The sequence below is a fragment of the Balaenoptera ricei genome, chromosome 13 (genome assembly GCF_028023285.1).
Source record: "Balaenoptera ricei isolate mBalRic1 chromosome 13, mBalRic1.hap2, whole genome shotgun sequence".
In the NCBI taxonomy this organism is placed as follows: domain Eukaryota; kingdom Metazoa; phylum Chordata; class Mammalia; order Artiodactyla; family Balaenopteridae; genus Balaenoptera; species Balaenoptera ricei.
Genome location: NC_082651.1, coordinates 40,517,569 through 40,542,934, shown reverse-complemented (window position 1 = coordinate 40,542,934; position 25,366 = coordinate 40,517,569). Strand labels below are relative to the sequence as shown.

General features: G+C 35.4%; 1 protein-coding gene across 5 annotated transcripts in view; it reads right to left on the bottom strand.

Moving 5' to 3' along the window:
* EXOC6B (exocyst complex component 6B) overlaps positions 1-25,366 on the bottom strand; it is a 727,664-nt gene that overhangs the window by 288,378 nt on the left and 413,920 nt on the right. For all 5 annotated transcript variants that reach the window (XM_059942976.1, XM_059942975.1, XM_059942978.1 and 2 more), the window contains exons 17-18: positions 18,859-18,993; positions 4,985-5,164 (exon numbers count right to left, since the gene is read on the bottom strand). In XM_059942976.1, the coding sequence (XP_059798959.1) occupies positions 4,985-5,164; positions 18,859-18,993 (315 nt within the window). The remainder of the gene's footprint in view (positions 1-4,984; positions 5,165-18,858; positions 18,994-25,366) is intronic.

Here is a 25,366-nt window from a genome sequence, read left to right as displayed (position 1 = left end):
CATTTCTCCAAAGAAGATATACATATTCCCAACAAACACATGAAAGAATGATCAACACCATTAATCATTAGAGAAATGCAAATCAAAACTACAATGAGATATCACCTCACATCAGTCAGAATGGCCATCTTAAAAAAATCTAGAAACAATAAATGCTGGAGAGGGTGTGGAGAAAAGGGAATCCTCTTGCACCGTTGGTGGGAATGTAGATTGATACAGCCACTATGGAGAACAGTATGGAGGTTCCTTTAAAAACTAAAAATAGAACTACCATACGACCCAGCAATCCCACTCCTGGGCATATACCTGAGAAAACCATAATTCAAAAAGAGTCATGTACCACAATGTTCATTGTAGCTCTATTTACAATAGCCAGGACATGGAAGCAACCTAAGTGTCCATCGACAGATGAATGGATAAAAAAGATGTGGCACATATATACAATGGAATATTACTCAGCCATAAAAAGAAATGAAATTGAGTTATTTGTAGTGAGGTGGATGGACCTAGAGTCTGTCATACAGAGTAAAGTAAGTCAGAGAGAGAAAAACAAATACCGTATGCTAACACATATATATGGAATCTAAAAAAAAAAAAAAGTCATGAAGAACCTAGGGGCAAGACAGGAATAAAGACACAGACCTACTAGAGAATGGACTTGAAGACATGGGGAAGGGGAAGGGGAAGCTGGGACAAAGTGAGAGAGTGGCATGGATATATATATACACTACCAAATGTAAAGCCGATAGCTAGTGGGAAGCAGCCATATAGCACAGGGAGATCAGCTTGGTGCTTTGTGACCACCTAGAGGAGTGGGATAGGGAGGGTGGGAGGGAGGGAGACGCAAGAGTGAAGAGATATGGGGATATATGTATATGTATAGCTGATTCACTTTGTTATACAGCAGAAACTAACACACCATTGTAAAGCAATTATACTCCAATAAAGATGTGAAAAAAATACAATTAAATTAAATTTAAAAAAGGTAAACCAAAGGTACATTACAACTGCAACCCAAGCTCAACCTGGATCAATCCATGATTGGATTAAGATGATAAGGCTTAAACCACAACCCACCCACTCATTCTAGCTACTTAGTAAGGGAAAGGATGAACTGATTCTGGTGGCAGGTGATATCATTTGGAACCTCTACATTTTTTAAAAACAATGTCTAATATATACCAAAAAATGGTAGGTAGGAAGAGATAGGACCATATAACTGAAAACAACAACAACAAAAAAACCAAAAAACCAAAACTTCAGAAACAAATCAAACCAATATGTAGGTGAACTACACACAGGCATTAATAAATGTCTTGAAAAGAACTGTAGAGGAGGTGGATCAGGATAGTGGATTAAGAGGACATGGAGCTCACATCTCCCAATGAACATGTCAAAATACATCTACATGTCGAACAATTCTCACTGAAAACTAACTGGAAACTGGCAGAAGGAATCCTGTACAAACAAGGCTGTAAGAAAGATACACAGGTAATCAGGCAGGATGGGAAGAAAGCGATCGGGTTGGGCCCTGTGTTCCTGGGAGGTGACTCAGAGTAACAGGAAGAATACATGGGTGGACACCTGCCCTGGGGAGTGAGTGGTGAGAGCCACAGATTGGATGCCCAAGTCTGGGGTCCTGTGCAGGAGAGACAAGCCTCCTTGGCTGGTTGGAGGACCACTGGGACTAACAGGGGGGCAGTGGGAAGCCTGAACGCTGCTCATGAAGAGCACATGAGTGCTGGGTTGCCCTCAAGGCAGGGTGGAAAGAGTTCTGCTCTAGTGGCTGCCAGGTTTCCCACAACTGCCTCAGTGCATGCCTCAGCCTGAGCCGAGCCAATGCACCAGTGCTGCTCACTCCATGTCGCAGCAGGACATTAAATCTGGGGTGGTCATGACCAGGGAGAAAACTTGATCTTGGGACGCAGAGACAACCTGGTCTTCGGGCGGAGCCTGGGTGGGATTGGGGTCAATGTTAATGCTTACTCAAGCAGAACATCACAAGAAGCCCAAATCTCTGATGGCAGCACTCGAGCATAGCTCAACTCCTGATACTGAAAGTCCACATAGACAACAACAGCTCTATAGTGTGGCTCCACAACAGGGCAGGGGCAGCAGGGACGGGGGCAGTGATCAGCTGTGAGGGAAACAATTGTGGGAACCTATACAGGCAGCATATCAGAGACAGCTTGAACCTCTGTCTGCAATCAACACAGGCCAAGAGACCCCATGGACCCAACTTACTTCAGCACTTCCCACCACTTGGGCAAGCCTCCCAGTGTGGAAAAAGGGGGAAACACAGAGTTAAAGGGAACAGAGCTGGCCCAGGCCAGACCCTCAGGGCTTCTGCTCCAGGAATTTGGGATCAGACCCCACCCCTCATAGGGTGGTCATGGCCACTGAGCAGAGGGGAAGTCCCACTTCACACCTGGTGCCAGCTCTAGCTCCTCCATCTCTAGCCCCACTCCCTACCAAGCTGATAGCTACCAGCACATCCTGAGGAAAGATGTGACTTGTTTCCACACCAAATCCAGCTCTCCCACCAAAGGCACTGGGCACACATAGGGATGCTGCCACATAAGAACACCCCTTCAAGACCACAATAGGTAACTGTTTCACCTAAACTCATAGAAACAGAGAAAGTTAAGCAAAAGGCAATGGCAGAAGAACTGTTCTCAATTGAAAGAGCAAGAAAAAACAGCTGAAAAAATAATGATACATAAATAAACAATTTACCTGAAAAAGAATTCAAACCACTGGTTATAAAAAATGTTAACTGAATTAGGGGAAAGAATCTATCTACACGCTAAAAACTTTAATAAGAAACTAGAAAATATTTTAAAAGACCCAATCAGAAATGAAGAATTCAACAGCTGAAATTAAAAGCACACTAGGAGGAATGAATAGCAAACTAAGTGATACAGAAGAATGCATAAGTGATCTGGTAGAATAATGTAAATCACCCAATCAGAGCAGCAAAAGAAAAGAGCAAATTGTAAAAAAATGAAAACATCTAGGAGTTCTCTGGTATATACTACTAAAGAAAATCAACAAAACCACAAGGTAAGAAACAAAGAGAAGAAAAAATGAACAGAGAAGAACTACATGAACAAGCAGAAAACAAGTGACAAAATGGCAATAAGTACATACCTATTAATAATTACTTTAAATATCAATGGACAAATGCTCACTCAAAGGACACAGGGTGGCTGATTAAATGAAAAAACAAGACCCTTCTATATGTTGCCTAAGAAACTCACATACATAAAGAAGGTGAGGCAATGAAAAAAGATATTTTACGCAAACAGGAACAATAAGAAAGCCAGGGTAACAGTACTCACTTCAGACAAAATAGACTTTCAAACAAAGGCTATCACAAAAGACAAAGAAGGGCATTATACAATGATAAGGGGATCAATACAAGACAAGGATATTACACTCATTAGTATGTACACCCAATACAGGGGCACCTAAATATATAAAGCAAATATTCACAGACATAAAGGGAGAAATTGACAATAATACCATAACAATAGGGAACTTTCATACCTCACTTACATCAATGAACATATCATCCAGACAGAAAATCAATCATGTAACAGTGGTCTTAAATGACACACTTGAACAGTTAAACTTAAAAGATATCTACAGGACATTTCATCCAAAAACAGCAGAATACACATTCCTTTCAAGTGCACATGGAACATTCTCCAGGACAGATCACATGCTGGGCCACAAAATAAGGCTGAACAAATTTAAGGAGATAGATATTATATCAAGCATTTCCCCCCACTACAATGGTATAAAATTAGAACTCAATTACAGGAAGAAAAATGGGAAAAGCATGAACATGTGGAGACTAAACAACATGCTACTAAAAAACCAACTGGTCAATGAAGAAATCAAAGAGGAAATCAGAAAATACATTGAGACAAAGGAAAAAGGAAACACAACACTCCAAAGTCTATGAGATGCAGCAAAAGCAGTTCTAAGGGGGAAGTTTATAGCAATACAGGCCTTCCTCAAGAAATAAGTAAAGCCTCAAATAAAGTATCTAACCAACCACTTAAAGAAATTAGAAAAAGACAAACAAAGGCCAAAGTCATCAGAAGGAAGGAAATAATAAAGATTAGAGAGGAAATAAATAAAATAGAGATCAAGAAACAATAGAAAAGAGGGAAAGAGGGAGGGACAAGACAGGAGAAAGGGATTAAGAGATACAAAACTACTATGTATAAAGTAGATAAGCAACAAGGATATATCATATAGCACATGGAATTATAGCCATTATCTCATAATAACTTTTAATGGAGTAAAATCTGTAAAAATACTGAATCACTATGCTGTACACCTGAAACTAATATAATATTGTGACTTTTTTTTTTTTTGGCTGCACCGTGAGGCATTCGGTATTTTAGTTCCCCGATGAGGGATCGAACCCATGTCCCCTGAATTGGGAGCAGAGTCGTAACCACTGGACTGCCAGGGAAGTCCCTAATATAATATTGTAAATCAACTATACTTCAATTTTTAAAAGTCTGTGATAAATATGCTCAAGAAAATAGAGAAAAGATAGACAAATTGGAAAAATGATGGAGAATTTCACCAGAGAATTTGAGGATATAAAAAGCTTTAAATGGACATTCTAGAATTTAAAAATACATATCTAAAATTCTAATTCCTAATTTTCTATTCTACTTCTACCAAGGCATTCATTATGTTTGTACTAATTACCTTGAAGTTAGGAGGGATATAAGTAGACACAATATTAGGAACCATTTCCAGAATAAACAAAGTGCAAATGTCAACGAAAAAATGATGAAAGAGGTCTTTAAATCTTGTTAAGGGATGATAATTATAGTGTGAGCTTTTATATCCACAGCTTCCTGGCTAGTTAAAGCAGAAACAAACATATTTCACCAATCTAGATTTTAAGAACCCTTTTTTCTATATGATGGACAAAGTAAAAGCAATGGTCACTTACAGGAAGGTGTGTGAAGACAGCAAAGGTGCTACGTAGAAAGGCAATGAGGTCTACTAGGTAATCACTAGCTTTGTTGCCCAAATCTCCTGTCATCCAGTCATAGTCAGCCAGCTGTAGAAACTGGTCAATCTTCTGGTTTAAGTTGGTATAAATCTCTTCTTCAGCTGCATGTCTGGCATCCTGTGAAATATGAAATTTGAATGACCATTCAAAATTCCAGTATAAGCAAAGCAGAAATCTCTGCTTGGAGACATCTCAAACTAAGTAACATAATTGAGAATATCAAGTAATATCACAGTCTCCATTAATTTTTCTTGTTTTCAAAAGCTCAGTAGAGTCCTTTCTATTTTGTATCTGCAAGACAAATTATTATATTGATTCACCAAATAGAGAAACTGCCTTCACTGCCCTCAGCTATCTGCATCCTTTGTACCTTCTTACCTATGTTCCAAACTACACTCATTCTCAGGATCCTATTCTCTTTCTTCTCTTCTGGGATTCCAAGAACCTCCCTTCCTGCAATATCAACCTCTCTTATAGTCGCTAGTCTCTTCACTTTGCTTATTTTAAGTATCCTGAAGTTTCTAATTTAATGCTGTATGTTCTCACTAGTTACTATCCTACCTTACTAGAGTCTTTATAATCAAGTTTCTTCAAAGATTGGCACACATTTCCTAAAATAGGCTCTAATTAACAATAGTCCTGAAAAATGCTTAAATGACAGCAAAAAAGTTCCTAGATCAATTAAGTCTGAGAAACCCAGTTTAAAAGAGTCTTGATTTACACTGGCATATAAAAGGCTCTAAGAAGTGTTATGGGACTAAGGCTCCAAGAAAAACATTTTTAGGACAAAATAGTCTATGCTGCAATCTAACAACGCATCAACATGGATTGGTCCAGGGTAATCCATGACTGCCAGGCTACCATATCCAGTATCCATTTTTCAGTCTGAGCTTACCCTGTTCTCTGTTGGCTTTCAGGACATAGTTTTACTTTTACTTTTCTGGCCTCTAATCCTCTCACTTTCGCTGGATGATTTCATCACCTCCTATGGCTTCCACTATATCTGTCCAAACCCTTTCTTGTTAAAGACCCATATTTCTGATTGTTTCCTGCATTATGGCTCACAGAAACTTTGAATACTGTAAGTCTAGGACGAGAATAATCATAATTCCCACTCTTCTCCTGTTCATTTCAGGCCAAGGCAGAGATTTAAGCAACATATTGGATTCCATTCATTCCTTCATAGTCATGGTGTCCTATAAATTCTAACCCCAAAATTTTACTCGAACTCATACCCTCCTCTCCATTTTCACCTTTTTAATGGCTGCATAATTTTACAGGTATTTACATACTATAATATAGGCATTGACTATGTTTACTTATATGAACACAGTTCTAAGAGCATTTCTCTGCTTACATATTTACTTACTTGTATGATAATTTAATACTGTCCTTGAATTCCCATTTTACTAAGTTTTCTTTTAATAAATAAACATTATTTTCTAGAAATCTGGGCTTAAAGAAAAATTGAGCAGAAAGTACAGAGCATTTGCAGATACTGCCCGCCATCCCCCTCCCACTGTTTCCCCTATTTAAAAAACCTTGCATTAGTGTGGAACATTTGTTACAATAGATGAACCGATATTGATATTTTATTATTAACTAAAGTTCACAGTTTGCATCAGGGTTTACTATTGTGTTGTACAGTTCCATGGGTACTTACAAATGGATAATGTCATGTATTCACTATTACAGAATTGTACAGAATAGTTTTTCTTGCCATAAAAATCCACTCTGCTCTATCCAGCCCTCCTTTGCTCATCCCCCAAATCCTGGAAACAAACCATCTTTTTACTTTCCCCAGAACTTTGCCTTTCTACAATGTCTTATACTGGGAACCATGTATGTAGCTGATTGGCTTATTTTACTTAGCAATGTGCAGTTAATTTTCCTCCATGTCTTTCTATGGCTTGACAGTTCATTCCTTTTCATCACTGAATAATATTCCATTGTCAGGATGTATCATAGTTTGTTTATCCATTTACCTATTGAAGGACATCTTGATAGCTTCTGAGTGTAGTCAATTATGAATAATGCTGCTGTAATGATTTATGTGTAAGTTTTTGTGTAGCTTAACATTTCAATTCACTTGGATAGTTACCAAGAAGCATGACCGGTGAATTGCATGGGAAGACTATTTCTGTTTAGCCTTGTAAGAAACTGACAAATTGTCTTTCAAAATAACATTACCATTTTATATTAGCACCAGCAATGAGTGAGAGCTGCTACTGCTCCAGCATTTGTTGTCAGTGTTTTCAGTTTTAGCCTTTTTAAGAGTTGTACAAAGGTATCTCATTGTTGTTTTAACTTATAACTCCCTCTCCATCCTTTGGTGTGGTATCTATTCGGATCTTTTGCCCATTTTTAAAGTGAACCCACGTTAAACCCACTTTTTAATTTTCTTATTGTTGACTTTTACCCATTCTTTGTATATTTTGGATACAAGTCCTTTATTAGATATGCATTTTACAAACATTTTCTCCTTCTTTTCATTCTTTTAACAGTGTCTTTTCTACAGCAGAAGTTTTTCATTTTAATGAAGTCCATCTTATCAGTATTTTCTGTGATGGATCGTGTTCTGGTTGGTGTACCTTAAGTCATAGCCAAACCCAAGGTCACCAACATTTTCCCTTATGTTATCTTCTAAGAGTTTTATAGTGCTGTGTTTCATATGAAAGTCTGTGATCCCTTTTGAGTTAATTTTTAACTCAATTAACTCAAATTTTTTTGAGTTTAACTCAAACTCAAATTTTTAACTCAATTTTAAAGTGTAACATCTGTGTCTAGGTTCATTTTTTTTTCTTTTTTGCAGGTGGATGCCGAGTTGTTTCAACAACATTTATTGAAAAGACTTTCATTTCTCCATTAAACTGAGTTTACTGCATGACAACAATCAGTTGACTATATTTGCGAGAGTCTAATTCTGGGCTCCTGTGTTGTTCACTTGACCTAATTATCTTTTTTTTTTTTTTTTGCCAATACCACACTGTCTTGATTACTGTAGCTTTATAGTAAGTCTTGAAGTCAGGTAGTGTCAGTTCTCCAACATTGTTCTCCGTCAATATTGTGTTGACTATTCTGGGTGTTTTGCCTCTCCATATAAACTTTGGAAACAATATGTCAATATCCACAAAATGAGTTGCTGGAATTTGGACTGGGACTGAATCTTTAGATTAAGTTGAAAAGAACTGATATCTTGATAAAATATTGAGTCTTCTTATCCACGAATAAGGAACATATCTCCACTTATTTAGATCTTACTTCTTTGATTACTTTTTATCAGAGTTTTACAGGTTTTCTCACGTAGATCTTGTTTATCTTGTTAGATTTATACCTATTTCTCTCTTTTTTCAATGTTAATGTAAATAGCATTATGTTTTTAATTACAAATTCCAGTTATTTGTTACTGGTATAATGATAAAGCAAATAACTTGTATATCAATTTTATATGCTGAACCTTACTACATTCATTTATTACTTCCAGCAGTATTTTTGTTATTGTTAATTCTTTCATATTTTCTACTTAGACAATCATGTCGTCTGTAAACTAAGTCAGTTTTATTTCTATCTTCCCAGTCTGTAAATCTTTTATTTCATGGCTTACTGAATGTTGAATAAGAGTGGTATAAAAGGACATCTCGGCCTTTTTCATGATTTTAGCAGGAAAGTTTCTAGTTTCTCACTATCAGGTATGATGTTATTTGTAGGACTTTTGTAGATGTTCTTTACCAAGTTGAGGATGTTCCCCTTCTATTGTAGTTAGCTGAGAGGTTTTTATCATGAATAGGTGCTGGATTTTGTCAAATGCATTTTCTATATCTATTAATATGATTCTATAATTGTTCTTCTTTAGCCCATTAATGTGATGAATTACAATACTTGATTTTTGATGTTGAATAAGTCTTGCAGACCCGTTTGGTGGTAGTGTATAATTCTGATACATTGTTGGATTCAATGTCATAATATTTTGTTGAGGATTCTGTATCTAAGTTCATGAGAAATATTAGTCTGTAGTTTTCCTTTCCTGCGATGTCTGGCTGGTATTATGGTAATGCTGGCCTCATAGAGTGAGTTACGTAGTATTCTCTCTGCTTCTATTTCCTGGAAAATATTATAGAGAAGTGGTGAAATTTCATCCTTAAATATTAGGTAGAATTTCTTTCAGTTTAATTAGCATATAACTGACAAGTTGTAAGATATTCAAAATGAAAAATATAATGACTAAATATATACACTGCAAAAGGATTCCTCACATCAAGTTAATTAACACAGCTATCACCTCACATATTAACTTTTTTTTGTTTGTTTTGGTGAGAACATTGAAGTTCTACTCTCTTAGCAATTATCATTTATACAATAGTGTAATCAACTATAGTCACATTGTTATATACTAGATGCTCAGACTATTCATCTTACAATTGAAAGTTTGTATCCTTTTATCAACCTCTATTTCTTCACCCCCCAGCCCTGGCAATAATTTTTCTACTCTTTGTTTCTATGAGTTCAACTTTTTTGTTAGATTCCACATATAAATGATACCATGAAGTATTTGTCTGTCTGGTTTATTTCATTTTGCATAATGCCTTCTAGGTTCATCCATGTTTTTGCAACTGATCAGGATTTTCTTCTTTTTTTAATGGCTGAATAATATTCCACTGTGTGTATGGGGTGTGTGTGTGTATGGGTGTGTATAATTTAGCTATTCATCCATTAATAGACACTTAGGTTTTTTCCATATCTTGACTATTTTGATTAATGCTGTAATGAATGTGAAAGTATACATAACTCTTCAAGATATTGATTCCTTTGAATATATATCCAGAAGTAGAATTGCTGGATCATATGGTAGTTCTATTTTTAATTTCTTGAGGAACCACCATACTGTTTTCCATAGTGGCTGTACCAGCTTACATTCCCACCAACAGTACACAAGGGTTCCCTTTTCTCCACATCCTTGCCAGCATTTGTAATCTCTTGTGTCTTTTTTTTTAATAGAAGTATAGTCGATTTACAATGTTAAGTTAGTTTCTGGTGTACAGCAAAGTACAGCTATACATATATTTTATATGTGTGTATATATATATATATATATATATATATACACACACACACACACACACACACACACACACACACATATATTCTTTTCCATTACGGTTTATTACAAGATATTGAATATAGTTCCCTGTGCTATACAGTAGGACTTTTTTATTTATCTATTTTATATATACTAGTTTGTATCTGCTAATCCCAAACTCCTAATTTATCCTTCCCCCATCCCCTTTCCCCCTTGGTAACCATAAGTTTGTTTCCTATGTCTGTGGGTCTACTTCTGTTTTGTAAATAAGTTCATTTGTATCATATTTTGGATTCCACATATAAGTGATATATGGCATTTGTCTTTCTCTGTCTGATTTACTTTACTTAGTATGATAATCTCTAGATCCATCCATGTTGCTGCAAATGGCATTATTTCGTTCTTTTTTATGGCTGAGTAGTATTCCATTGTATATATATACCACATCTTCTTTAACCATTGATCTGTTGATGGACATTTAGGTTGCTTCCATGTCTTGTCTATTGTAAATAGTGCACTATGAACACTGGGGTGCATGTATATTTTCAAATTAGAATTTTCTCTGGATATATACCCTATCTCTTATCTTTTTGATGATACCACTCTAACATGTAAGGTAATATCTCATTGTAGTTTTGATTTGCATTTCCTTAAAGATTTGTGATGTTGAACATCTTTTCATTTACATGTTGCCCATTTGTATGTCTTCTTTGGAAAAATGTCTATTCAGTTACTCTGCCCATTTTTTAATCAGATTGTTTTTTGCTATTGAGTTGTATGAGTTCTTTGTATTTTTTGGATATTAACCCCTTACCAGATACATGATTTGCAAATATTTTCTCCTATTCCATTGGTTGCTTTTTCATTCTGTTGATGGTTTCTTTGTTGTACAAAAAGATTTTAGTTTGCTGAAGTCCCACTTGTTTATTCTTGATTTTATTGCCTTCGCTTTTGGTGTCAACTCCAAAAAATCACCTCCAAGACCAATGTCAAAGAAGTTACCCCCTATGTTTTCTTCTAGGAGTGTTATGGATTCAGTCTTACATTCAAGTCTCCAATCCATTTTGAGTTGATTTGTGTCTATGGTATAAGACAGAGATCCAGTTTCATTCTTTTGCATGTGGCTGTCCAGTTTCACCAAAACCACTTACTTAAGAAACTATCCTTTCCTCATTGTATATTCTTGGCCCCTTTGTCATAAATTAATCGACCATATATTTATAGGCTTACTTCTGGGATCTCCAATCTATTCCATTTATCTATGTGTCTGTTTGTAGGCCAATACCATACTGTTTTCATTACGATAGCTTTATAATTTGAAATCAGGAAGTGTGTTGTTTCCAGTTTTGTTCTTTCTCAAGATTGCTTTGGATTTTCAGAGTCTTTTGTGGTTCCATACAAATTATAATATTTTTGTTTTCAATTTCTGTAAAAAAAGTACGATTTTGATAGGGATTGCATTGAACCTGTAGTTCACTTTGGGTAGCTTGGACATTTTAACAATATTAATTCTTCCAATAAATGAACATTGAATATCTTTCCATTTACTTGTGTCTTGTTCAACTTCTTTCAACTGGGCCTGGTGTTTTCTATTTTCAAAAGCCATTAATTATTGATTCAATTTCTTCAACAGATATAAGGCTATTTAGATAATTACTCCTTGTGTGAGTTCTGGTAAATTGTGTCTTTGAAAAAATTGGTTCAATTTATGTAGGTTGTTAATTTGTGGATATAGAGTTGTTCATAATATGCCCTTATTAATCTTTTAATGTCCATGGAATCAGTAGTGATGGCCTCTTTTTCATTTATGATATTAGTAATTTGTGTCTTCTCTCTTTTATTATTGGTCAACCTAACTCAAAGTTTATCAATTTTATTGATCTTTCTAAAAACCCATGTTTGGTTTCATTGGTTTTCTCCTTTGCTTTTCTGTTTTCAATTATTTCTGCTCTAATTTTTCTTTTCTTTTGATTATTTTGGATTTAATTTGTTCTTCTTTCCCTAGTTTCCTAAGGTAGAAGCTTAGATTACTGATCGTGAAATTTCTTCTTTTGGAATTTAGGCAATTAATGCTATAAATTTCCCTATAAGCAGTGCTTTCACTGATGCCACAAATTTTAGTAAGTTATACTTTAATTTAGTACTGTTTAATTTCTCTTGAAACTTTTCTTTGACCCAAGTGTTTTTCTGAAGTGTGCTGGTTAATCTCCAAATATTTGGGTATTTTCTAGCTATCTTTCTGTTATTTATTTCCAGGGTTTAATTCCATTTGGTCTGAGAGCAAGCTTTATATGATTTTTATTCTTTAAAATTTTTTAAGATGTGCTTTAATACCCAAAACATGGTCTGTCTTGGTGAATGTTCTTATGAGCTTGAGAAGAATATGTATTATGCTGTTGTTAGATGAAGTATTCTATAAATGTCAATTTGATCTAGCTGATTGATAGCACCATTCAGTTCAACAATATCCTTACTAATTTTCTGCCTCCTGGATCTGTCAATTACTGATAGAGGGGTTTACTAAGAGATTTTATCAGGAAGAGATGTGGCCTTACATAAAATACCTTTTTAGTATCTTTTTAAATACTCATGCATTTTTTCTCACCTGATCTATTACAGTAGTGAATAATTTTAAACAACTTTCTAATACTAATCATCCTTATATTCTTAACATTACTTTATCCCTGCTTTCTATGCACTTCTGGATTTTGTTTGATATTTTATTATTTATGATTTTTACATCAATATTTGTCTTTAATTGTTCAGGGATTTTATGGTTTCTCTAGTTTTCTTTTTAAACTTAATTTCAGCTACTATATTTTTTTCCATAGTTTTAACACATCTATTAAATCTAATAACTTTCATAAAGAGCCTGGCACAGCTGAGGGAATCATGAGCTTATTAAATATTAGCTAACCTCATTTTATGACCAAATCTCTCTTTTTCTGTTGCTCTAATATTTATTTTATCAATTGCTATTATCTTTTTTTTTAACATCTTTATTGGAGTATAATTGCTTTACAATGGTGTGTTAGTTTCTGCTTTATAACAAAGTGAATCAGCTGTACATATACATATATCCCCATATCTCCTCCCTCTTGCATCTCCCTCCCACCCTCCCTATCCCACCCCTCTAGGTGGACACAAAGCTCTGAGCTTATCTCCCTGTGCTATGCGGCTGCTTCCCACTAGCTATCTATTTTACATTTGGTAGTGTATATATGTCCGTGCCACTCTCTCACTTCATCCCAGCTTACCCTTCCCCCTCCCCATGTCCTCAAGTCCATTCTCTACGTCTGCGTCTTTATTTCTGTCCTGCCCCTAGGGTCTTCAGAACCTTTTTTTTTTTTTTTCAGTTTTTGAGTCGTTGTTATGTTGACTTCACAAAAATTAACTGAGATATTTTCCATTTTTCTCTATGGTATGGAGTAGTTTAAATTATACAGAAATTATCTGTTTCATGAAAGCCTAAATGAATTCACTGGTAAAATCATGTGAATCTTCCCCAGTTTTAAGAAGTTTTTAATAACTTGTTCATAGTTATGTCAATTTTCTTTATCTTTTCTTTTTTTAATATTTATTTATTTAGTTGGCTGCACCAGGTTTTAGTTGCAGCACGTGGGCTCCTTAGTTGCGGCTCATGGCTCCTTAGTTGTGGCTCACCGGCTCCTTAGTTGCAGCACACAGGCTCCTTAGTTGTGGCATGCAAACCCTTAGTTGTGGCATGCACCTGGGATCTAGTTCCCTGACCAGGGATCGAACCCGGGCCCCCTGCATTGGGAGTGCCGAGTTTTATCCACTGCGCCACCAGGGAAGTTCTCTTTATCTTTTTGAATCACTTTTTTAATCACATATTTTCCTATAGATCATCAAATTTATTAGCACAGAGTTATACAAAGTATTCTGGGTATTTCATTTCCTCTGATTATGAATTTCAAGTAATTGTGATTTATTTATTCCTTCCTTTCTTCTTTCTTTTCTCCTTCCTTTCCTGCATTCCATCCTTTTTCATTCCTTCCTTCCTTCCTTCTAATTAGGCAAAGTAAATGATTATTTTTAAAATTGCAACACACCCTTGCTTGAAGCCTCTCAAAGACTTTAGTAGGATAAAGTCCAAATTATCTATCATTATAAAACAAAGTGCTTCACAGATTGATATTTACCTACTTCTCTATGTCATTGCTACCCTTATTCTACACCAAAGAAGTATGATTTTATTTCATTATTTCATCTTTTTACATGAAGTTGCCTCACCTAAAAATGTCCCTTACTCCCTCCTCATCCTTTCTCCACCTGGACACCTCCTGCTGGTCCCAAGATATTCCTGCTGGACACCTCCTACTGGGCCTTTTCTGGTAAGTCCTCCCTGAAGGTCTCACAGCTGAGATAAGTACCACTCACCCTTCTTCTAGACCTGTCAATGTTGATTTCCCTTGGAGCTCAATCCTCACACCTTTTCTCTATCTATATTAAATTCCCAGAAGAAAGCCAGCTCCATGGCATAAAATACCATCTTTACACTTATGAATTCTAAATTTTTATGTCCAGCTATGACTTTATCCTGTCAATTTAATCTCTATGATAAATGACTAATAAATACCTCAAGCTTAATACGTGAAAAATGGAAATCTTGATCCTACTACTGCCACTCCACAAAACTGTTATTTTCTCGCTGCTCCCCATCTTAGTTAATCCAGTTTGCTTACTTTAAGTATCTTGGAATTATCCTTGACTCCATTCTTTCTCTTATAACCTCATACCTAATCTAGCAATAAAACTTGCCATCTCTATCTTCAAAAATATTTCTTACCAGTTCCAACCCTACCACTGTAGTGCAAGTGACCATTATCTCTTACCTAGACTACTCCAATGACCTTTAAATTGGATTCCCTTCTTCCACTCTTACTGACCTATAGTATATTTTCCACATAGCAACTAGTGTTACCCATCATAAATCAGGTTATCACCACCATTTCCAATCTTCTAATGACCTCACATTTCATTTCAAAATAAAATAGAATGTATTTACTGGGGCCTACAAGTCCAGAAGTCATATGACTCCTGACAATCTTGTCTCTTACCACCCGAACCAATGATAAATACATCACTGCCAGACTGACCCCCTTGCATACTGATCACCTTGAATACACCAATACCTTCTACCATATTGTTACCTCTGACTGGACTGCTTATCTATCAGAAATCCAAGTGATTCAATTTCTTATTTCATTCAGGTCATTTATTTTTCTTCCTAGCTCTTACCACTACCTGACATTATATTAAATTTTTTGTTTGTGTAGCATCTATCACCCTCACTAGAATATATGCTGTGTAAAGTCAGGAGATTGGTTTATTGCCTGGTATGTAGCAGATGTTTTATAAAAACCTGGAGAATCAGTGAGAGATTTAATGTATTTATTATATTATGCCAGCATTTTTTGCACAGTTCTTTATAGAATTTACAGTGTCTGTCTTCCCCGTAGATTACAGACTCTAAATCCAAGGACTAAGTAATTTCTCTTCCATATTTTATAGTAGGTACACAAGCAATATTTGTGATGGGGTAAATTAATAAATACCTTCATTCTATTTTGTAAGTAAGGGAATTCTTATAAACAAGGAAAGCTAAGGATACCAGCTTGATTAGGTCACATATGGTAGAAACAAGAAGGAATTCTGCAAGAAAATACCTTGAAGACCTTCTGATTGTTTTTGCCCCTTTTTCAGCATTAAGGTTTCCATCTGCAAGTGAAAGTTTTCTGGAAACAGTAGCTTAGGAAAATACACAATATGTAGCTGTTATAATTGCCATGTTTATACTGAGTTCTGGGTTAGCTGGTCTGAAACAGTCCTGGTAAAAATAAACTTTCAATGTGTTTTAAGCAATCAGTGTTTCCAATAAGCACTGTCAACATGACCTTTAGTGGTCTCCAGAACTTCTCCTTTACTAAGTATTTAACTGGCTGCTCAACCTCTATGGCTCCCTGTCTGTCTTTAATTTTCCCTCAGCAATTTTAATGCTGGAACAACAAAATACACAAGCCACCCTTTGGGAGGATTTCTGACCATAATTTGAAAAGCCCTTGAAATAAGAAAATTGAGATGGATTAGGGGAAGAATAGCAGTACATATTACATATTCCCCATAGGATAAACAAGTATAAACGAACATCACATTCTAACTCTCTAACTCCTATTTTCTATTGAACACTTAACTATAAGCATCTCCCTCATTTTCTTTCCTAGAGAAATTTTGGCTTCCACATGTAGAAATCATGTAGAAATATTTTTGATAAAATTATTACCCATGCTCCATAATAATGCTAATATTAAGAGTACTTATAATTCCTATTAAACTATCTAAGGAAGGTCATCCTGAAATTCTTAAAGCTCTTGTCATAGTTTCATACTAATAATTGGGGCCTCTTTATGAAATAAGTCTTTCCCTCACTAAAAGTGTATCAGTATTACTACAAGGAGACATCATTGAAAAGTTTACAAGTAAAGATACCAACATAATATCATGCATAATTAGTTCTGTTGTAAGTAATTTTATAGGGAATTTGAAACAACCCATGGTCACATCATGAATGTGTAACTCATCTAGCAGCTAACCTAATCATAAACATAAAGAATATCTTGTTGTTACACATCTCATTTTTTCCATTTTTTCAGCTTCACTGAGGTACAATTGAAAATAAAATTATAAGACATTTAAAATACATATTGTGGTGATTTGATATTCAAATATATTGTGAAAGGATTTCTTTTCTATCATCTAGTTATTTAACACATTCATCACCTCACATATTTATCTTTTTTTTTTTAGTAAGAACATTTAAGTTCTATCCTCTTAGCAAATATTATACAATACAGTATTATCAACTATAGAAACCATGTTTTACATTAGATCCTCAGACCTTATTCCTCTTATAGCTGAAAGTCTGTAGCCCTTTTACCAACTTCTCTCTATTGCCAAACCCACTCTCCCAGTACCTGCAACCACTTTTCTACTCTCTGTTTCTATGAGTTTGAATTATTTTTAATATTCAAATGGCAGGATTTCCTCATTTTTCATGACTGAATAATATTCATATATACATCTATATACACACATACACACATATATATGGATACATACATGGAGAATATGTATATAACATTTTCTTTATCCATTTATCTGTTGATGGACACTTAGGCTGTTTCCATATCTTGGCTATTATGATTAATTCTGCAGTGAACGTGGAAGTATACATAACTCTTCAAGATAATGATTTCAATTCCTTTCAATACACACTCAGAAGCAGAACTGCCAGATCACACAGTAGTTCTCTTTTTAACTTATTGAGGAAGCTCCATACTGTTTTCCACAGTGGCTGTACCAGCTTACATTCCCACCAACAGTGTACAAGGTTCCCTTTTCTCCACATCCTTGCCAGTATATGTTATCTCTTATATTTTTGATGATAGCCATTCTAACATGTGTTTATCTCAGATATTATCTCACTGCAGTTTTGACTTGCTTTTATTGAAAAGACTATCCTGTCCTCATTGTATATTCTTGACCCCTTTGTCATAAATTAATTGACAATATATGCATGCATTTATTACTGGGTTCTCCAATCTGTTCCACTGATCTATGTATCTGTCTGTATGCCAATACCATACCGTTTTGATTACTATAGCTTTATAATATAATTTGAAATCAGGAAGTGTGATGCTTCTAGCTTTGTTCTTCTGTCTCAAGATTGCTTTGGCCAGGATCTTTCATATTTTTTTTCTTGGAACAGAAAAAAGAGCAGATCATACCAACAATTTTTATATGTCATAAAATATAATAAGCAATATGAATCAAACTGGATTTCTTCTCTTAAATCCATTCTCAAGGGAAGGTACCAATAAATAGGAAAAGAGAACAAAATGATTGAAAAAAGGAGATACCATAAACATAAATCATGATTTCAACTCTACCGCTTCATATCTAATTAACAACTTCTAGATTTCAAAAGAGTGACATAGATTTGTTTCAGAACTAAAATAATCAAACAATAACAACAATAACAAACTCCCAAAGCATACATGTTGCTCATTATGTCAGAATCTACCATTTTGGTTTAAGATATTGCCCTGTTACTCTTTCTGCTTAATATTTATTTAAAGCTCACATAGCAATATAAATGAGTTTCTTAAGGCTCTTTACTCTCCAGAAACTCATCTACCATCAATTCTTCTTTTGCTCTATAAGAGTGTCATTTTTTCCATTTAATCCAACACTGCATCAAAACTAGTCCTGTGGCCTTGTAAGATGATTATAAAATTGCTAACTACAATAGCAAGGGACAGAAATGCCTCACTAAAATGTAAAGTTAAAAGAAAAAAAACTGGACCCAGGACACAGAAAAGAAAGGATAGCTAAATTAAAATTTTTAATCTGCTGTTGATTTCAGCTGCAACCACTCTTTTCTAGACCATATTTAAAAATACTTGACTGTCAGGTGGTCAACTGAGGAAATAGTAATTTTCATGAATGAAATATAAGGAAGATTTAGTGGACACAGCTGTAGACCGTTTTTAGTTTAAACACCCCAAAATTAGCATTGGTATTTGCTTTTCTAAGGAAATCATAAGGACTTATTCTGAAGACCATGTATGACTTATGGGAGAAACAAAGCCATGTTAGGTAGAATGCCCCAGCACACCAGAAGCGCTTCTACAGTAATGTAGGGCTTTCTCACCTTAAAAGTCGTGGTGCCATAGAGCTTGGTGGTGTGGACTGTCTCTGGAAGCACATTAGTGATATTGGTGATGAATTCTTCCAAGTACTTACAGGATTTCTCCAAGTGTGTTGTATTGATAATAATCTGGACAAGCTGGAAAATAACAAGAACATGTAAGAGTAATTTGACTATTCACCCTAGGATGAATGGCTCAATATGAATCTTCTGGTACAAGAAAAACAAAAGGCATAATGGCAGAGGCCATCTGTATTCTATAAAAAGTTAATGTTAGAGCACAGGCTTAGGTATCACTTCCTCTGTGAAGACTCCCCTGACTTCCCAAAGCATCTTATATTTCCCCCTAATATAGGAGCAATTTTCACTATTTTAAACTTGTTTTCTTCTATTCAAAATAAAGACTAGGCTAAGATCAAAAACTGATAGTGTTTAGCATAGTACCTGGCAATAAATAATTGCCAAATGCATGAAATAAATGAACTCCAATTAAAAAAACAAGAATGACTGAAATGTCAAGACGTTTCAAAATTAGGCATGATGAACACAGGAATGTTGGAACAGGTTGCAGTATATTAACAAACTACATTAGTTTGTGAAAGAAAAAAACATGAGCACTTAAGTCAGAGAAACCAGGGAGCAACTACTTACAAAATTATTGATATTGAGAAAGTTACTTAACTTCTCTAAGCCTCTTTCTTTACCTGTAAAATGTTAACAATAATTTCTAAATCACAGAATTATTATGAAAGTTAAATATTCTTTTGTTAATACTATTTTCCTTTTCTTACAGAGGAGATCCTTAAACAAGGCAATACTGTTAAGATAAAAAGTCATCTATAAATTACTTTGAGAGGAGGATAAGGAAGAATACTACTGTCTGTGTAGAATTAAAGCCTGTAAAGCACTGCACAATTCATTTTCTAAGATCGTCCTCCCAGCAACCTGAAGAAGTAAGTTAAGTGGGCATAATTATTACTTCCATTCTACTATAAGAGAAAAAAGAAAAAATGAACTGATTTACTCTAGATCATGTAACATTAAAACTGGGATTCAAATCCAAGTAATCAACCTTCAAGTTATGGACCTCATTCAGATTCGATGGAGAAATTAAACCCTTTACAGACAAGCAAAAGTTAAAAGAATTCAGCACCACCAAACCAGCTTTACAACAAATGCTAAAGGAACTTCTCTAGGCAGGAAACAAAAGAGAAGGAAAAGACCTACAAAAAAAACCCCCAAACAACTAAGAAAATGGTAATAGGAACACACATATTGATAATTACCTTAAATGTAAATGGATTAAATGCTCCAACCAAAAGACATAGACTGACTGAATGGATACAAAAACAAAACCTATACATAAGCTGCCTACAAGAGACCCACTTCAGACCTAGGGACACATACAGACTGAAAGGGAAGAGATGGAAAAAGATATTCCATGCAAATGGAAATAAAAAGAAAGCTGGAGTAGCAATTCTCATATCAGACAAAATAGACTTTAAAATAAAGACTATTACAAGAGACAAAGAAGGACACTACAAAATGATCAAGGTATGAATCCAAGAAGAAGATATAACATTGTAAATATTAATGCACCCAACATAGGAGCATCTCAATACATAAGGCAAATGCTAACAGCCATAAAAGGAGAAATCAACAGTAACACAGTAATAGCAGGGGGCTTTAACACCCCACTGTCACCAATGGACAGATCATCCAAAATGAAAATAAATAAGGAAACACAAGCTTTAAATAACATTAAACAAGTTGGACTTAATTGATACTTATATGACATTCCATCCAAAAACAACAGAATACACTTTTTTCTCAAGTGCTCATGGAACATTCTCCAGGATAGATCATATCTTAGGTCACAAATCAGGCCTTGGTAAATTTAAGAAAATTGAAATCATATCAGGTATCTTTTCCGACCACAACACTATGAGACTGGATATCAATTACAGGAAAAAATCTGTAAAGAATACAAACACATGGATGCTAAACAATACACTATTTAATAACCAAGAGATCACTGAAGAAATAAAAGAGGAAATCAAAAATATACCTAGAACAAATGACAATGATAATACGATGACCCAAAACCTATGGGATGCAGCAAAAGCAGTTCTAAGAGGGAAGTTCATAGCAATACAATCCTACATCAAGAAACAAGAAACATCTCAAATAAACAAGCTAACCTTACACCTAAAGCAATTAGAGAAAGAAGAACAAAAAACCTCCCAAAGTTAGCAGAAGGAAAGAAATCATAAAGGTCAGATCAGAAATAAATTAAAAAGAAATGAAGGAAACAGCAGCAAAGATCAGTAAAACTAAAAGCTGGTTCTTTGAGAAGATAAACAAAATTGATAAACCATTAGCCAGCCTTATCAAGAAAAAAAAGAAGACTCAAATCAACAGAATTAGAAATGAAAAAGGAGAAGTAACCACTGACACGGCAGAAATACAAAGGATCATGAGAGATTACTGCAAGCAACTATAAGCTAATAAAATGGACAATCTGGAAGAAATGGACAAATTCTTAGAAAAGCACAACATTCCAAGACTGAACCAGGAAGAAATAGAAAATATAAACAGACCAATCAAAAGCACTGAAATTGAAACTGTGATGAAAAATCTTGCAACAAACAAAAGTCCAGGACCAGATGGCTTCACAGGCAAATTCTATCAAACATTTAGAGAAGAGCTAACACCTATCCTTCTCAAACTCTTCCAAAATAGAGCAGAGGGAGGAACACGCTGAAACTCATTCTACAAGGCCACCATCACCCTGATACCAAAACCAGACAAAGATGTCACAAAAGAAGAAAACTGCAGGCCAATATCAATGATGAACATACATCCAAAAATCCTCAACAAAATACTAGCAAACAGGATCCAACAACACATTAAAAGGATCCTACACCATGATCAAGTGGAGTTTATCCCAGGAATGAATGCAAAGATTCTTCAATATACACAAATTAATCAATGTGATAAAACATATTAACAAATTAGAGGAGAAAAACCATATGATCATCTCAATAGATGCAGAAAAAGCTTTTGACAAAATTCAACACCCATTTATGATAAAAAAAAACTCTAGAGAGTGGCATACAGGGAACCTACCTCAACATAATAAAGACCATATATGACAAAACCACAGCCAACATCGTTCTGAATGGTGAAAAACTGAAAGCATTTCCTCTAAGATCAGGAACAAGACAAGGTTGCCCACTCTCACCACTATTATTCAACATAGTTTTGGAAGTGCTAGCCACAGCAATCAGAGAAGACAAAGAAATAAAAGGAATCCAATTCAGGGCTTCCCTCGTGGCGCAGTGGTTGAGAATCTGCCTGCCAATGCAGGGGACACGGGTTCGAGCCCTGGTCTGGGAAGATCCCACATGCCACGGAGCAACTAGCCCGTGAGCCACAATTACTGAGCCTGCGCATCTGGAGCCTGTGCTCCGCAACAGGAGAGGCCGCGATAGTGAGAGGCCCGCGCACCGCGATGAAGAGTGGCCCCCGCTTGCCGCAACTAGAGAAAGCCCTTGCACAGAAACGAAGACCCAACACAGCCAAAAATAAATAAATTAATTAATTAATTAATAAAAATTTAAAAAAAAAAAAAAAAAAAAGGAATCCAATTCAGAAAAAAAGTAAAACGTCACTGTTGCAGATGACATGGTACTATACACAGAGAATCCTAAAGATGCAACCAGAAGACCACTAGAGCTAATCAATGAATTTGATAGAGTAGCAGGATACAAAATTAATGCACAGAAATCTCTTGCTTTCCTATACACCAATGATGAAAAATTTGAAAGAGAAATTAAGAAAACACTCCCATTTACCACTGCAACAAAAAGAATAAAATACCTAGGAATAAACCTACATAAGGAGACAAAAGACCTGCATGCAGAAAACTATAAGACACTGATGAAAGAAATTAAATATGATACAAACAGATGGAGAGATATACCATGTTCTTGGATTGGAAGAATCAACATTGTGAAAATGACTCTACTACCAAAGCAATCAACAGATTCAGTGCATTCCCTATCAAACTACCAATGGCATTTTTCACAGAACTAGAACAAAAAATTTCACAATTTGTATGGAAACACAAAAGACCCCGAATAGCCAAAGCAATCTTGAGAAAGAAAAACGGAGCTGGAGGAATCAGGTTCCCTGAGTTCAGACTATATTACAAAGCTACAGTAATCAAGACAGTATGGTATTGGCACAAAAACAGAAATATAGATCAATGGAACAGGATAGAAAGCCCAGAGGTAACCCCATGCACATATGGTCACCTTATATTTGATAAAGGAGGCAAGAAGATACAATGAGAAAATACAGCCTCTTCAGTAAGTGGTGCTGGGAAAACTGGACAGCTACGTGTAAAAGAATGAAATTAGAACACTTCCTAACACCATACACAAAAATAAACTCAAAATGGATTAAAGACCTAAATGTAAGGCCAGACACTATCAAACTCTTAGAGGAAAACATAGGAAGAACACTCTTTGACATAAATCACAGCAAGATCTTTTTAGGGCCACCTCTTAGAGAAATGGATATAAAAACAAAAATAAACAAATGGGACCTAATGAAACTTCAAAGCTTTTGCACAGCAACGGAAACCATAAACAAGACGAAAAGACAGCCCTCAGAATGGGAGAAACTATTTGCAAACGAATCAACGGACAAAGGATTAATCTCCAAAATATATAAACAGCTCATGCAGCTCAATATTAAAAAAACAAACAACCCAATCCAAAAATGGGCAGAAGACCTAAATAGACATTTCTCCAAAGAAGATATACATATTCTCAACAAACACATGAAAGAATGCTCAACACCATTAATCATTAGAGAAATGCAAATGAAAACTACAATGAGGTATCACCTCACACCAGTCAGAATAGCCATCATTAAAAAATCTACAAACAATAAATGCTGGAGAGGGTGTGGAGAAAAGGGAACCCTCTTGCACTGTTGGTGGGAATGTAGATTGATACAGCCACTATGGAGAACAGTATGGAGGTTCCTTAAAAAACTAAAAGTAGAACTACCATATGACCCAGCAATCCCACTCCTGGGCATATACCTGAGGAAACCATAATTCAAAAAGAGTCATGTACCACAATATTCATTGCAGCATTATTTACAATAGCCAGGACATGGAAGCAACTTAAGTGTCCATCGACAGATGAATGGATAAAGAAGATGTGGAGATATGTACAATGGAATATTACTCAGCCATAAAAAGAAATGAAATTGAGTTATTTGGAGTGAGGTGGATGGACCTAGAGTCTGTCATTCAGAGTGAAGTAAGTCAGGAAGAGAAAAACAAATATCATATGCTAACACATATATATGGAATCTAAAATTTTAAAAAAATGGTTCTGATGAACCTAGGGGCAGGATGGGAATAAAGTAGGAGACGTAGAGAATGGACTTGAGGACACAGCGAGGGAGAAGGGTAAGCTGGGAAGAAGTGAGAGAGTAGTATTTACATATATACACTACCAAATGTAAAATAGATAGCTCTTGGGAAGCAGCTATATAGCACAGGGAGATCAGCTGGGTGCTTTGTGATCGCCTAGCAGGGTGGGATAGGGAGGGTGAGAGGGAGAGGCAAGAGGGAGGGGATATGGGGATATATGTATACACATAGCTGATTCACTTTGCTATACAGCAGAAACTAACACAACATTGTAAAGCAGTTATACCCCAATAAAGATGTTAAAAAAAAATAGTTTGAATTTAGAGACTTTGAGTTTTGGACACAAATTCCATCACCTATAAAATTACCCAAAACATCAGCTTTTTAACTTTAGAGTGCTCTAGGAAAAAACACCCACCAAAATAAGCAATTCCTTTCCTCACCTTCTTCCTTTCAACATGTTTCTCCTTCAGAGGAGGACAAAATTTTTTAAATTTAAATTTAAATTTAAAAATTTAAATTGTCTACATTAAGTCACTCTTCTTCATGAGTGGGAAGGTGGCTAGTGGCAAGGTTGTCGTGATAGGGAAGCCAGAAAAGGAAGAGAGTTAATTTGGGGAACTGAAAATTTTCTATTTTAAAATGAGCATTACCTATAGGGAACACATTCTATCTATCAAAAGAAATCCTAATAATAAGGGGGAATCGTGTCATGTTATAGAAATAAAAAACAGTGGCAGTCAAAGAGAAAATTGTCGTGTTTTGCAGGATATTGGCAGTTAAAAAAAAAATAAAGAGGCGGCTTCACTGGGTACAGTAGTAATTTCCCACGACTTTTTAAAGATCTGTCAACACAAAAGATCACCATGAATTACATCAATTGGCTGTCAGTCACTTTTGAAATGTTTCATTGCTGAGCATAGAATAGACTATTAAAACACTCTAGGATTACAGTAGATACCATGTCATTTTCAAAGGGAATATTGTCTGTTAATGAGGTCTAAGTGATCTCTACTCCCGAATGACAGCTAACCAAAATCCTTAAAACGGCATTTA